This window comes from Siniperca chuatsi, linkage group LG15 (genome assembly GCF_020085105.1).
Source record: "Siniperca chuatsi isolate FFG_IHB_CAS linkage group LG15, ASM2008510v1, whole genome shotgun sequence".
In the NCBI taxonomy this organism is placed as follows: Eukaryota; Metazoa; Chordata; class Actinopteri; order Centrarchiformes; family Sinipercidae; genus Siniperca; species Siniperca chuatsi.
In genome coordinates, this window is record NC_058056.1 from 3,692,039 (window position 1) to 3,708,691 (window position 16,653).

Genomic DNA, 16,653 nt, shown 5'->3' on the forward strand with positions numbered 1-16,653 from the left:
ATATCCACTTAAGTGAAATAAATATATGGGATCCGTATAATAATAAGTATCTCCTTATATTGAGAAATCAAAATATGCAGGGCTCATATTTATTTATTAATGTATTCATGGTAAAGTAAAAAAAAATGATGACATAACACTGACCATCTAACACAATGTATACAACCAAGCCCATACCAACATTTTACATCACACATTTCTTGCTTTTTCATTATAAAATTGTAAAACAGTGTTAAAACATTGATGTAGTTTAGACTTTCATTACCCTACTTACCTTTATACATAATGATAGGATTTATCAAAACAATCTATAGCCTATAAAGAAACATTGCATTGGCATATTAGAAAAGTGACTGAAATGCATCAAATAAAAAACATTTATTGGCAAGAAGCATGACTGCTTGACAAAGCACTGTTACAAATTCAGAAGTGATATAAGAATATATAGAATATAAGAATTTTTGCAAATGCACCTGCTTCCACAAACCAGTGCAATAGAGCCTGCTTCAAACCATTACCTCAAACCCACTTTTAGTTGTCTTCTAAATATACCTGTCAGTGGCTAAAACTGGATCATGTTGTGCAGCTGAGTGTGAGCTAGGCCTTTTGTGTTTGTGCATGTTGTTCCACAGGGAGCACCCCAGTGGTGTTCGTGTCGGGCTACATAACAACAACCTCCTGCTGAGGAGCTGCACAATCCGCAACACTGAGACTGTAGTGGGCATTGTGGTCTACGCTGGTAAGAGTACAGCATCACTTACAAAACATCTGACTAATAACAATTACATAGGCCTGCTCGCACCTTTATGGTGCTTTGGCCATTATGGTAGGCTTGTTTCAATTTATGGAATCCCTATAACAATCATTTGATCATGTTGTACAATGTGACAAAATAAATATAGAGAAATGCCACACGCACAATACTTTGACAGATTTTGTTGGAGTGCCAGAGCCCACCTGTTTTCACAGTAATTTTCAAATGTACTGTAGCCTGATAAAAGTATAAGTTAAACCTAGCCCCTTTGTGTCTGTTCTGAGAAGAGATAAGACAAGTGGAACCAGTCAGGTGAGTGGAAACAGGCGTCCACCCCTACTACCACCACTGAACTGTATGCAGGTATTGTTACAATACTCATTCTGTCCACAGACTGTTGGAAGGAAGAAAGATGGAGGCCACCATGAGTATAGTATACAGTCTAAAAAAACGTTAGACATTAAAGAGGCTGAAACAGGCTGCTGGGGAAGACCACTGACTGTAGGTTGAACTGTGCTGTAGCAAATCTGTTGCCTGCATGTCCTGTCTGCCTTCCTGAGATTAAAGGAAAAATCTTATTTTCATAGTTTTGTCCATCACTGTACTCACCAGAATAATTGCTCAGATGTCGGAAGCTGTTTGCCACTACTTCTTCTAGGATAACTACACCCAAGTCCAGCTCTGTACTTACAGTAACACATACATGCGATTGATATCCATTCTCATCTAACTCAGAAAGAACTAGAATAAGTGTACTACCAAAAATGTTGAACTGTTCCTATTAATGTGTGGTTTAATGTTATTGATGTGTTGGACAAAGCTGTTGGTGCTGGATTAGATTACATTAGACCAAACTTTATTGTCATTGCACAAAGTACCTACCAGTACAACAAAATGCATGAATTCAATTCAGTTCAATTTTATTTATATAGTGCCAGTTCATAACAGAAGTTATCTCATTGCACTTTTCCTATAAGGCAGGTCTAAACCATACTCTTTATATTATTATTTACAGAGACCCAACAAATCCCACCATGAGCAACCATTTGGCGACAGTGGCAAGAAAAAACTTCCTTTAAGAGGCAGAAACCTTGGACAGAACCAGACTCAATGGTGGGTGGCCATCAGTCACTGCCGTGTTAGGTTTTGAGAGAGAGAGAGAGAGAGAGAGAGAGAGAGAGAGGGGTTTTGGGGGAGAGAGAAGATGTCGAGTTAGTAACATGCAATAATGGGATATAAATGCATACAGATGGAGAGGGAGAGGAGGAGAGAGGAAAGAGCCACATTGGGATGCGATTCCACAGGATAGGATCTTGATAACTGATGGCTCTGGCTCCCATTCTACTTTTGGAGACTCTAGGAGCCACAAGCAACCCTGCATTCTGGGAGCGCAGTGTTCTAGTCGGATAATAAGGTATTATGAGATCTTTAAGATATAATGGTGCCTGACCATTAAGAGCTTTATAGGTGAGGAGAAGGATTTTAAATTCTATTCTGGATTTTACCAAGAGCCAGTGCAGAGAAGCTAATATTTCCTAGTTCTTCTTTCTAGTCAGTACACCTGCCGCAGCATTCTGGATCAGCTGGAGAGTCTTAAGGGACTTATTCGGGCAACCGGATAATAAGGAACTGCAACAGTCCAACCTAGAAGTAATGCACACAATAAACAATAAACCAGTGGGCTATTGATTGTAAGAAACAATCAAACTGTGATATGTACAACATGAACAAAAAAAACCCCTACATAATGTACATTACAAGTGATTGCAGCTGTGATATGTCAGTAGCATAACATGACATGGAGCAGTGCAGTTTGGTGAAAATATCGTCCAGGTACCAGATGTCAGGTGGAGTGTACTTTTCACATGACCAAAGTTTCACACTTATTGTTACTGTGTATCACATAATGACACCTGAGCCAGCTCCGTTCACTGACACTAGAGTGGACAGTGGGAGGAAAGCAGGATGCAGGTGAGGAGCGGATAGGTGATGGAGGGAGGAAGAAGCAGCTAGTTTAGCTACAGACTCGTCATCCCTCTTCTTTAAAAACCTCCAAAATCCTTTCTTCTTTTTGGAGAGGAGCTCCTGGTTGGTCTTTTCAGTCAGAACTTTCATTTCCTCCTCCCAGGTCTTTTCTCTGTCCTCCTTCCTGAGGCGGTTTTCTAGAGCGTCACATTTTGTTTTCCACTTCATGTTGCTATGCTTTAATTCATCTTCCCACTGGCTGAGCTGGTCCTTGGTGTGCAAGTTTTCTTCTGTCAGAGCTAGTATTTCAGTCCTGAAATTTGTGTTTTTTTTTTAATGGAATTCATTTGTTTAGACTTAGAAACATATACGTAAACAGTTAAATCTGTATTTTGTGTTTCTCAATTGATCATAATTCAATGTATATAGCACCAATTCATAACAGAAGTTCTCACTGCACTTTTCCTATAGAGCAGGTCTAAACCATACTCTTTATAATATTTACAGAAACCCAACAATTCCCAGCAAGAGCAAGCACTTTGGCAACAGTGGCAAGGAAAAAAACAAAAAACAAAAACTATGCTAAAAAAGTACTTATGTAAACAATCTTTTAACAGCAAAAGAGAATGTAAATAAAAGTTGTTAAGTAGTGTTAGTCTCTGTATTAAAAAAAATAAAAAATTAGTAGGTTCCAATATTGTATGGGGCTGTCCTTTTGTTTACATTTGGATTACAGATTCTATCTTTAAATTATTTTTTTTTAATTTAATACATTGTTTCTGCAGCAGCAGTATTTTGTACAGATAACTTGGAAAAGTACTTGCCCATACAATATTACAGTATTGTAAATATGGATAAATTAAATAAATAAAATTATAACAATGTTAAAACATGTATTGTGTACAAAACCCCCTATTTTTCCTCAGAATCCCTAGAAATCTAGTTACTTTGACTTAAGAGATTTAGGGACCAACCTGTTCTTGTCATATGTACGATCTTCGAACCCAAAAATACAGAACACACCAATAATTTTTATAAGACACTTCACACTTTATTATACATGTTAGCAGAAATAGTGGGAAGGGGTGTAGGAGTTCAGAATGAAGTCTTCGGCGTCGAACTTGGTAATCCCGGGAGAGTAGCAGTGGTTCCGACTCAGAGCCTGGATGCAGCGGTCACCTCGCTGACTGGGTCTAGCCGCCGCGTGGGTCTGAACAGGCAGGCTGGTCCGTGAAGCAGGGTGAGGTAGTACCGCGTGGATCTAGCTGGCCGTGGTGTAGCGTTGATAGTGGTGTGTGGAGACTAACCGTCAGCGGAATCAAGATCACGGAGCAGGTAAGATGTCGAGGGTCTGGCTCCGAGGTGGAACTGTTGCAGACAGGCGAGGTGAAGGTGGCTGGAAAGGCAAGCAGAAAGACTGACAGGAGCTGTGATCACCAGCACAGGATAATCCTTCAGGTAGAACAGAACACAGGATCAAAAACACGAGGCAAAAAGGTACTTAGCTGCGTAAGTTTGCGGAGCCTTGACGTAGTGATCGTACAATGTACGGGGACGCTCTGACGTCGATGTAGTGGAAGAGCCCGGCATATAAACTGTGGAGACTGATGAGTTGATAGGAGACGTGTGCCGGTGATCAGCAGTTGGTGGGGATTCATGGAGCCAGACCAGTAACATACACACACACACATACACATAGGCAATGACGAACCGGGGACACACAAGAAACAGGGAAAGAGGAGCACCCACAAAGACACAAGGGGATGGGGAGGATAGGTGGCTGACTACAACATTTCTCTCCAAGAGTCTTTTATCAATCAGAATAGGCCTACCTAAAAAAACATGTTGATGAAACTTTGATTATTTCTTCATTATGAATATGAAGTGTAATTTGCTCACTGTCATATTTCTTATTTCCTGCGAATAACATGAAATTAGACTTTTTGACATTTAATGACAATTTATTTGTTTAAAACCATATTAAGTAATTGAGAAGATCATGACTTAGTTCTCTAATGTGAGTTATTAAAACTCTATTTGAGACAAAAATGTTGGTGTCTTCTGCAAAGAGCAATGGGAATGTGGTGAGATTCTGCATCAAGATAATTTATATAAATAAGAAATAATAAAGGTCCTAATATGGATCCCTGATGTACGCCATATTGCATATTTCTTTTTGACTCATGACCATTAATAAAAACATATTGTTTTCTATTAAGAACATAGTTACTAAGTCACTTATAAACATTACCATACAAGCCAAATCTATACATTTTTGAAAGCAAAATAGCATGGTTAACAGTGTAAAATACATATCTAAAGCTGTATATATCAGTAAGTTCTAAAAGTGCCATATAAGTTGAATGATTTTTAAAGAATCCATACTGATGATTATAGAGAATATTGTATGTGTTCAAGTGTTTTATACACTAGTCTTTCTAAAATCTTTAACTTTGGCAATATTGAAACTGGACTATAGTTTGTAAAGGATCCTGGATCGCCTGTTTTAAAAAATGGAATAACATTTTTAGGCCAGAAGGTATGCTGCCAGTTTCGAAGGTTAATGCAAAAATGAATGTTAAAGGCTCAATAATAGGAGTGATGACTTCTTTGATTAGGGGGGTACAAATTCCATCATGACCCAGAGCTGATTTTTTAAATTATAATATAATATCATTCACCTCTTTAAAGTCAGGCAGATCAAAATGAAAAAGGTGAAACATATTTTCAGTTTATTTTTGATTATGGAGGACTTTTTCAATCCAGCAGAAAACCAATGATTATTATATTTTTTCCCAGTATCAACAGAACAAGTAACCAGTGGAAAACATTTCATGAAAGTTGAATTAAATAGTTCCATAAATGCTTGATAAGCTGAGTTTGCATTGCTCTCCCTATATACCTTTTCAAAGGAAACTTTCTCCAACATTTCTTTAAATTTAGATTTATTGCTTGGATTAAAATTTCTATAAGTGACTACAGAGTTGTTGTTTTTTACCTTAAGTCCATCTAATGTGACAATTTGAAAGATTGGAAAAATTATCTGATATATCTGTGAATACAATTCCTGACTTTGTTTCATGGTTAAGAGTATTAAATAATATATTGTCAATTAGTGTAGCAGATTTGTCTGTTGTCCTGGTAGGTTTACTAATAGTGGGATACAAATAACTTACATATAAATGGTTTAGAAAATCTTCTGTTGGAGAATGAGTTTCACGTTTAAAAAGGTTAATATTGAAGTCCCGGAGAATACGGCATGTTTTGTTTTCCTTATTCATAAGCTCCAGAGTGTTTAATGAGACTATCATTAAAACAAGTAATTTCAGTGTCTGGTGGTTGATAAATGCTATCTATGACCAAATTATTGTTATTTTTGTAAAACAAAATTTCAGTTTAAACCAATTGAGCCTCCACTTCATCAAAATTTAGAATAAGGTCATGTCGATTAACAACTTCAAAGTTTTGATGAACAAAAACTAAAACTCCTCTTTCAGACCTGGACTGTCTGATGAAGTGAGTAGAGTTATATGATGGTAGTTCATAAAGGCCTAGTCCTTTAGATTCTTCGGTAAGCCATGTTTCAGTAAGAGCGATTACAGAAAACTCATGATTTAAGGAGGATGAATAATGTACCAGCAGATCATAATTTTTAGGAAGACTGCAAATATTTAAGTGCAAAACCAAAAATAGTTTACATTCAACTGGAAATCATTCCATGAAGCAGTTGAATTGGAATTCATTGTAGTATTGTATTGTATTGTATTGTCGACTTGATTTGAGGTGCCATAGCTCCTTTAAGGACCCCATCTAGTCTTTTGTTGAAGGAGTCCATGAGCATTTTGACAAAGCCTTTGTAGGTACTTTTCTTTTGTTGGAGTAAGTCCTTGTAAAAGAACTTCTGTTGTTCTCACGTACTGAGGTCACGTACTGTACCTGTGCAGTGGTGATTAAGTCCTCATCACTTTTCACAACCTTTAGTGCCATCATTTCACTCTTGCTATATAGGAAGTAGTTCTTAGAAATCAAAGGCCGGGATTGACCGTTGGTATTTAGACTGATCCAATAGTTAAAAATACAACTTGGTTTAGTATACCCACACAATAGGATAAAATGTATTGTTACAATGTTGTTGTTGTTGTTGTGACCAGATTAGCAGTCTAGGGAAAATATTTCCGAGGATTGCGTTGATTTCAGGTGGAATGTCTCAAGCCCAAGCTTTCAGGAAAGCATGGTGGTGGCCATCTTTAAAAGCTCCTCCTTGTTGCCTCTTCTTGAATCAGTTGCATCTTCTTTACTTTGTCCACAATTCTCTTTGTACTCTACACTGTTGGATCCTGTGTTTCTCCTTCACTTCTATCGTCATTAACAACATACTGTTGGAATGCATAATCTATAGAATTTAAAAGGAACTATCAAGCTACATTACTGTAATGTAAAGCAGCAACAAGTTAGATAAAGTAGATGGTTAATGAATGTAAAAAAAAATAAAATAAACAAAAAAAACCCCCACAGCTATCCACTTACTTTGTGGTTTTAACAAAGTATTTGATGCAGCACGGATATAATGTCATATGTCCATCTGAGCTCTGGTTCATTCATCCTCATTCATTCTCCCCACGGAGGCAGGGGGTTTCTTTGTCGTAACTCATGTGTAGCATGAGTGGGTGGTGGTTTGATGGTTGCTCCATGTTAACAGTCTACATTTGTCACAGATCAGCTTTGCCGTTGAACCCACTGATATAATTTACAGCCACCGTCAGTATCCAAGCCTGAGAAGACTCCACCGGATAACCCAAACGGACTGACACATTAAATCACTATCAAGAGCGATCTCAAGTAAGATGCTTGTGTCTAGGCAGAGATAGGTTTATAAGGTGTTGTTGTGATTTTTGCTTTGCTGTGGGAAATAATGGACCGCTGTGTCCTGTTTACTGCTGTGTGTTTCCGTGCTTAGCACGTTCCATTATTTGTATCGGTCCTACGCTACAGGCCTTTATCTGTGTTGATATAAGTTATTGTGTCTTGCCCCAGCAATTAGGATCCTCTCTCTCTCTGGGGAGCTGGGGAGCATAGCAATCACTAAGTTATCAGGTAACACTAGCACTAGCTAGGTTAGCAAGGTGCATCTCTAATTCATGTTAACTGTGATATTAATTGGGATGCTAATTTTTGCTAGCGAAAAACAGGCTTAAAACACTGGAAAAAATTAACAGCTGATTCCTAGAGTGTCTTACAACCGAATGCTGAACAAGATATTTTTAGGTGACCAAAATGTTACAATTAACTTTAATGAACTGAAAGAACACTGTGATAGGATCAAAGTTCCTCGATGAAAACACCAACAGCACCCAAAAACAAGTGCAGTGGATACACATCGCCTCTATCGTGATTGACAGGTCGCTGTGGTAGCAACTTGTCAATCTGAAGGTAGCCCTGCCCTAAAGCATACCCTGCTTTATCGTTTATTTTACTCTAAATGTGACCATAATTTACAAAATGAACATCATGATGTATTGAACAAGACTTGAGATTGAGACTGTAAACTCATTAGGAAACCGTTTACTGAGGTAATAAATCAAGTGAGAAGTAGAGTCATTTTCTCCTAGACTTTTCAATCAGACTTCTTTTTGCAACAAGTGGAGTCATTAGAAAGAATGCAGGTTTAAGGCACTTCCACATTGGCTTTACTTTTCAGCCCCGGAGGTTGCCGCTTGATCCACACACATACAAACCCACAGATAGCATGGTGTCCTAACTCAGTTGTGCTCCATGCCATCTTGTAGCGCATCCACCATTTTGGTTCTTACGCCTTTGTTTAAGTTTCACGGGCCTGTACGCCATTTTGGATCATCGTTTGACAAGTCACCTGCCCGCCATTTTGAATCATAGTGTGACGAACCACCCATGTGGTCAAGTCCGCTGGTTATTGGTCCCTGAACCCAGGGCGGTGCCCCGTAATTATTGATCCTTTATAATTTAAGAGATATTAATAATTGTATTAATATAATAAATATATTTGATATTTGCTAAAAACCAAATCTGCCCTATCAAATTCCCAACAAGGCTGACTCTCTGGTTGAACATCTGATCTAACAGTAAAGTTGTTTTGTGTTAGGTAATCACAAATTAGTGGTAGGTAAATACAAAGGTAATTACAAATTAGTACATTTCATATAGGTATATTAAGGTCAATACTTTTGTATTGATGCGTGAGAAAGGTGAATAATGCAGATATTTTCTTAGTGTGGCATTTCTATTGCATATTTTCCACCATGGAACAGTTATATTTATTAATGCAGTTTTTATTTCTTGAGTGGTTCTAATCATGTGAAAAGTACATCCATTTAGCAAAACATAAATAATTTACACTATACCGACTTATCATATAGGCTGTGCAACTTAACCTTAATATGTCAAGAGTGGCTATAATTTAATCTAACATTAATCCGGTATCATACTCTCATGCTTCTAGATGGGTCTGTTTTTGCACCAGAGACAGAGGCTGAATTACAGGCAGAAAGCAGTACAGAGGATAATGGAGGTGAAGAGAGCATTGATGGTAGTGCAGATGAAGCAGTGGAGGAAAAAGTGAGGCTAGACTGCAAATTAACCTTAATATGACATATGCCAAATGTGGCTATACTTTTATCAAACATTAATCCTGTATCATATTTCATGCCTGGAGAATGACGAATACCATAACATAAAGCAAGACGGTGTAGTCCCTCATTCGTCCAGGAGTGTTCCATTGTAGAAAAGGTTTCAGTCGTAGTCATCTGGACAATGTTTTCAAATTCAAGACGTTTCGGCTCCCATCCGGAAGTCATTCTCAATTGTGAAAATGGTTCGAGAACTCAGCAGGGCTTAAGCAACACAGAGTAGCTTAAATTTCTGAGTTCTCAAACCATTTTCACAATTGAGAATGACTTCCGGATGGGAGCCGAAACGTCTTGAATTTGACATAAAGCAGGCATCCTAATTTTCTATGTGACATTTCAAATAGCTTACTGTGGACAAGCACATCATATAGTTTTGAGTAAGCTATTATTGGTTTGATTATCGCAAACAGTTCACTCGTGATTATCTTGATAGTATGATCAAAGTATAGCAGGTTTTCAGGTTTTTCTATTTGTAAAAATTTGTCAGGGAGGGGAGGGCTCAATTCCTGCCCCCACTTACTGAACACAGTCAGTCCAGAGAGCCACACCACTACCTACAGTACAGTGACTATAAGTAGTGGCGACTCCCTTCAAGGGAGAGGAGGAGAGGAGGTAAGGTCTGCCCAAAAAGTTGCTTTTTCATTAGGCGCTTTTTTGAGAATAAGTCACTAAACGGGTCTTAAAAGTCACCAAATCTAGCAAGAAAGTTGCTAAATTGGCAACACTGGTTTTCTTTGCTAGCATCAGTTTATAAACTTCTTGGTTGTGGGTGGTGCTATATGTGCTATATAACCCCACCCAGACTTCCAGCTTGCAGTGGGGGGCTTCTCAAATGTACTGTATTAAAATATTTATTTATTTATATATTTTTTTACTAGCAGAATTCAGCTTAGTCTGGCTTCTTTTGGACTCCCTGGTTTCACGGAGCCAAAGCATGTCATTTCCACTGGGGGGGCATGGTCCCCCTCACTCTATGAACATTGTCCTGTAACTGTCCAGACACCACAAAAAGATCTAAGTTGATAAAAATGTTGATACACTCATCTGAGTCTCCTTCAGTTATACAAGCAGCAGTGAATGGTGTGTCGATTGCATGGCAGACAGTTTTGCCCTGGCTTTTGATAACCACTATCACCACACTGGTTATCAGCCCAGTTTGAACGGGATTAACATTACAGGAAGAGGTGGGAAATATTCACTGTGCTCCTCTGTAATTTAATTTGTTCAGGACGACATTTTAACCATTGTGATATTACAGGATGTGGTCTATTATAGACATGGACATTCCACAGAACAAAGCCAAAAGAGAAAGCCAAAAATTAGGCTTAGGCTTATCATGTCTGAAAAAGATGCAGAAATACAAAAACAATAAGTCCCTTAAGACTCTCCAGTTGATCCAGAATGCTGCAGCACATGTTCTCTGCACTGGCTTCCTGTAAAATCCAGAATAGAATTAAAAATCCTTCTCCTCACCTACACAGCTCTTAACGGTCAGGCACCATTAAATCTTACAGAGCTTATAGTACCCTATTACCCCACTAGAACACTGCACTCACAGAATGCAGGGTTACTTGTGGTTCCTAGAGTTTCCATAAGTAGAATGGGAGCCAGAGCCTTCAGCTATCAAGCTCCTCTCCTATGGAACCAGCTCCTAGTTTGGGTTCGGGAGGTTTATTGAACATAGCACCACATCTAGCTCGGTGACCATCCCCACCCACAGAATACCTAGTGCCTCACTGTCTGCCAGTGTTATTTCCTCACTATGGCTGACTCCGGTAACACTACAACGTTGAAGGTACAAACAAAGCACGCAAATTGTTCTGTTGTTGGCTGCATGCACCAACAGAAAAGTCTTCATGTACTTCCATCATCCGAGGATGCCAAGACCCAGTGGATTACCTTTATTTTTGATGGAAAAGTGCCCATCAACTGGAAAACTCTCAACGATAGCCAGAACAAATCAGGATTTGCTTCAAAACTAAGGCTCAAGGATGGATCGATAATGTTACTGGCTGTCCGTGACTGGCTGTCCGTGACCCAACTTCAAACTTGGAACCTGTAAGTTTTGCCATGTTTTATGTTGTTTTACTGTTTATTTTGCAGGTAAGCCTGTTGAATTTAGTGTTAGGCTGTTGCGCGGCTAATGTGCCTAACTTCGATTGTAGGCCCACACACTGGAACAATGTTGGAGTATGTAATATTCAGGGACAGTCAGAAAGAGTGTGTGTGAACGTTAAGCCCCATTTGAAGCTAATTAAATAACGAGAGTAGTAGGTTGGATATGGGTAACTGTTTCATGTTGCTTTTTGTGGAACTTTATAGTGCAATGTAAGCTCACCTGGCTATGTTGTTAGCATCCATGAAAGCCCCTTCTCCTCCTTGATCCCCGCTGGTGTGTGTGTGCGTTGCTGCTGTATGTAAATGTAGGGATTTACAAGCTTTTGCCATAACTACACATTTGAGATGATGTTGGAGTAAACAATAACTGTATTCCTGCATACAGGCCAGCACATCACTACAGTTACCTGCAGCAAGGGATGTTGCCTGCCAGACTAACCCACCACCACAGAGACATACTGCTGGCATGCAATTGTCTTTGAGGACTCTTCATCAAAAGGACAGCAGAGAACTCTTCATCAGAAGTACAGATTTGTAGCTTGATATATTCTGACTACTTTTGATTAAGTTTAACAATAAGCTGTTGCAACCTATTAGTAGTTGTACTTATAATGTAATATTGCTATGTATGTGTTCTTATGTCATATTGCTTGGGTTTCATGAAAAAATGTAAATCTGTTACAACTCTCCAGGCTACTGTATCCTGCAAAGACTTTGGTGTTGGCACATCCCCAGTTCCCTATGCAGCTCCTCAGCCTTTTCAGTGATGTGGAGAAGCTGAATCTGCAATGTTTTACAGATCATCTGAGTGACCTGATGAAGCTTGTGTTTGATGAGGTGTTCCTGGACCCACCAGACTCTCCTCACAGTATGAGAAACCATCAGAGGAGGATGTTATTGCTGGGCAGGTGTCGTGCTTCAGTCAAGCAAAGGGCTGAAGACAACACAGCGGCCAGCAGCATCAGGAAAGTCTCGGAAACACTTTACCTCAATGGAGGACATGATCTGCACAGTTGACACAAACGTTATGGCTTTGTGCATTATATACACCCAATTTATATTTCCCTTTCACTGGCTATGAATAAAGTGCTTTATTTTTAAGGAGGGTTTGGTAATTTTTAAATTTAGTAGTTAAGGGTCCGGTGGTATTATAATATATAATGTTCTTTCACAAAGGTTTTATGTCATTACGCTGTTTAAACAGGTGATATGAAAATCATCTGTTAAATCTTCATTTAATATCCTGACTATGAAAATGTGCAAGAGTTTTGATAGTAAGTAAGTAAGTTTTGATAGTAAACATTTCTGTTTCACTGTCAACAGATCACAATATAAACTATAAGAGTGCACTCAGTAGAGTGCAGATCTCTGCCAGATGTGTCTGGGGGCATATGGGTGCGGAACAGGGAGTGCAGGGCAGCGTCCAGCGTGTATGCACGAGAGTAGTGGAATGAAGGGGAGAAATTTTATTTTATTGTATAGTGTAAGTTTTCGTATATAGATGTATGCAAAGTTTTTAATAGTGTGTTTTTGTATAGTATAGTCTCAGTTTTCTTTAAGATGCATACTTTAGTCTAATGGTATTGTAACTGAGCGTCCTGGGTTGGCCTAACTGTCTAAACTTAATAAGGAAACAATAAACGGGACGATAAGTCCAAACCTCTGAATTTATACATTATTTATTTAGAACATTTTATTTATTTAGAACAAACAAAGAAGAGTTGAATCTCACTCCAGAGGGGTGCCCCAGGAGCTCACCTGGTAGAGCATGCACCCCATGTACCAAGCTTAAGTCCTTACTCAGGGGCACAGGTTCAAATCCAGCCTGCAGCCCTTTGCTGCATGTCATCCCCTCACTCTGAAGATTAGACTTTTCTATGGATGTCAGTTTTTGAGCCACGACAAAGGCCAAAATGTGGCCTGCAACAGACTAGGTAAGTGTTTTTAGCCTAGCCAATTGCCGGAAATGCCTTTCTTTAGCCTAGCCGATTAGCTATGTCGTAACGCATATCGTAAAATGGCGAATACTGCTGAAAAGACGAAAGTCTAAGCTTTACAGTAGGCTAATAAAATAGGTTTTTCAAAAATTGTGAATCACTGCAACCACGAGAGCTCTTTGAGAATATGGTCATAAATGTGCACAAAAAATATTAGGCTGATGGGTCCAGTAGTAAGCGAAATTAGCTGCGGACAGATAATCTGCACCTTTGATAAACATTTTAAAGCATAAATAATAATTGGCAATAATTGTCTGACAAGTAAAAACGTTTCAAGTGAATAGATCCAAGTTACTCTGTGAAACATGGACACAGTACAGTCCTCACAGTAGCTGCAGATACTTTGGTTACTGAGCAGTTTTTCAAGTGCATAAGCAAGTTTCTTTGTAAGATCAGTTATTTCACCCTCAGTTATATTGACATGGTACAGGATAAAGTCTATTCCATGCAAGTTAATGCATCATTATGGTTAGTGTCATGTGTAATCTGGATAACACATAGGGACAGTTGCTACAGCAATCACTATACTATTACTATAATTAATTTAAATCAATTACTTGACTGTTTCACATCTTCTATTCTTTCATATCGTATTTTCCACCTCCACCTGATCAGTGTTTACATTACGTACTGTGCTACATGTACATGCTAACACGTTACCTCTGTCTCTCTTCACAACAAATGCTTTCTACTTCACTGTGCTTTCTAGGTCATTGCTCACAAATGTACCTGTAAAAACGAACGTAAAACAGAGTGTATGTTTATGGTTTAGAGAGTTTATGCATAAATACTAAGCTTAACATTATGTGACAGAGAGATATAAATAGCAGTATTTACCTGAGGCAAACATAAGGGAAACCTGTAATGTTGGTTGCCGATGTTGTTAATTTCTCCTAGATTTGACTATATAAAGGTCAAGGACTATATAAAGGTCAAGATAAGAAAATATAAGAAAAAAGGAACTAAGTCTAAGGATGTTAGGTAGACAGGAACCCAAGGCGAGTCTCAGTCTGAGTTGTTAAAAGCAGGTCAAAAGAAGTGCACAGCTAGACAGAAAATATACACTATATACACTATATTGAATGCGAATTAACAGAAAAACATCTTAAAATATCTTTAAATTTTCCATTACAGTAGTTTTTAGGAAGTAGTAGTGTTTTTCAAAGGATTGGAAGTTGTAAATACTGAATTGAGAGTACACTGAGGAGTTTAAGGGGATGGTAAACACATCTGTGTAATCAGATTTTAATTGTTAAATGGCTGAAAAATAATTTTAACCATATACTATATATATATATATATATATATATATATATATATATATATATATATATATATATATATATATATATATATATATATATATATATATATATATATATATATATGGCAGGTGTATATAGTGTTTATAGGTCTTATTTTCTATTTTTTGTATTGTTTATCTATCGACCTTTTTCCTCTATGTGTTGAATCTTGAGCTGCTGTAACAAGCGAATTTCCCCAGTGTGGGATCAATGAAATGTCTTATCATCATCATATCTTATTTGACGTTACCCCCAGTTGTTGACTATGTGCTCACATGATATCTGAAGTCAAGTACTCTCTATAACAGTTGGTCCAATGTCTGTAGCCTCTTTTATTACTGGATTATAAGCCTTAAAAGATGGTCATCAAGGTCAAGGTTCAAAGGTCAGTACCTCAAAGCAGGAGTCACACTGACATATCTTACTCTTCAGGTCGCGACCTTTTCAACAATGTATCTGGTTTAGCTCCAATATATAAAATGAAGCCTTTTTATGTTTGTTTGTTTTTTCTTTTCTAGTGGAACTTGTGACCAAAATTAGTCACCGTCAGAGATTATTGTACAATATTGCTGACAATCTAGGGCATTACTACAGGGTTGGAGGAATGCCTGAAGTGCTTGGGTTATGGCTGAAAAGACCAACTCATTCTCATTCACAGGTCATCAAATACTGAGGCATACATATGCTACTATTTACACAACCCTGGCGATTTTTTGTATCCTTATGATTCTTGGTTTTGGGATTTTATGTCAGCATGACAATCAGAACCTGTTTTACTAGCCATGCTTGCATTGGCACCCAAAACACGCAACATGTCCATAGCAACCACCATAGCAACGATCTGAGACCTGAGAGAATCTTCATAATAATTAACAAAACTAAGGATCATATACATTCACTGAACAAAGATTATGAGAAAACTCTATTTCTCGCTAGAAATGTTATCAAAACCCATTTTAACGCAGAAATTATCTAAAATACTGCCTTTTCCACTGAGAATAAAAGAAATGTCCACCATTTTGGTTTTCACAAAAGAAACTTCAAGTCACATGACGTGGACGCAGGGCAATAGAAAAGAATAGGCTAGAATAGGCTAGGAAAACATATTAGCACAATGGCACTGGCATTCTGTTTATGTTTGATGTTGTCTCCGTTTCGAACCCGCCTCCTGTCAGGAGTTGAATCAACCAATCAACTTGCTTGAAGTGCATGTCCACACTACTTGTTGAGATATGTGAGGTGTGTTTCTGTCGGCTCCTCTGCAAACCTTTGCGACCTACGGTTATCCATAACACCCTTCTCTGTGTAGGTTGGCAAAGACATTTATGTGTACTTTCAGAGAATGGTATATTAAAGATACAGTACGTCTAGTGATATTCTATCTTTTTCTTCTCGTCAACAAGTCCTATGTGCAGACCCAAACCTACAATGAATGTAGCCTACTAACAAGTGTGTATCCAAAGCCTGATACAGTATATCTCATTCCTCTGTGCCATAGAGCTCCATTTTTGCCCTAAAAACACATTAATGCGCCACACCATTGGGTTACATGTTCCTTCTTTACCTTGAACACACACACACTGTAGTTTATTTTGACTCAATCCCACATACACTGCCCTGCTCTGATTAAATTCACAATTAGGTTGCTTATACAATTCAAATCTTCATGGCCATTATTTGCGTTCATATCCTGATGATGGAATTGCTTGGTCTGGTTGTTTGGTTTGCACCAGAATTTGATTGCCAGCTTTCACACCTAAACAAACTGAACCAAATGGGCAAACGCACCAGAGTTTGTTTGAAACCAGAACCAGACTATAACCAAACAGGTGTAAAAGGTGTGAAAGTATCCT

At 38.3% G+C, this 16,653-nt stretch overlaps 1 protein-coding gene and 1 long non-coding RNA gene across 4 annotated transcripts in view; both read left to right on the forward strand.

The window, feature by feature from the left end:
* atp10d (ATPase phospholipid transporting 10D) overlaps positions 1 to 16,653 on the forward strand; it is a 93,393-nt gene that overhangs the window by 33,268 nt on the left and 43,472 nt on the right. For all 3 annotated transcript variants that reach the window (XM_044166372.1, XM_044166370.1, XM_044166371.1), the window contains one exon: positions 633 to 739. In XM_044166372.1, the coding sequence (XP_044022307.1) occupies positions 633 to 739 (107 nt within the window). The remainder of the gene's footprint in view (positions 1 to 632; positions 740 to 16,653) is intronic.
* LOC122861655 lies at positions 9,634 to 12,600 on the forward strand. Its single transcript, XR_006374535.1, has 3 exons — positions 9,634 to 11,439; positions 11,885 to 12,023; positions 12,192 to 12,600. It is a non-coding gene; the product is annotated as an uncharacterized LOC122861655 (long non-coding RNA).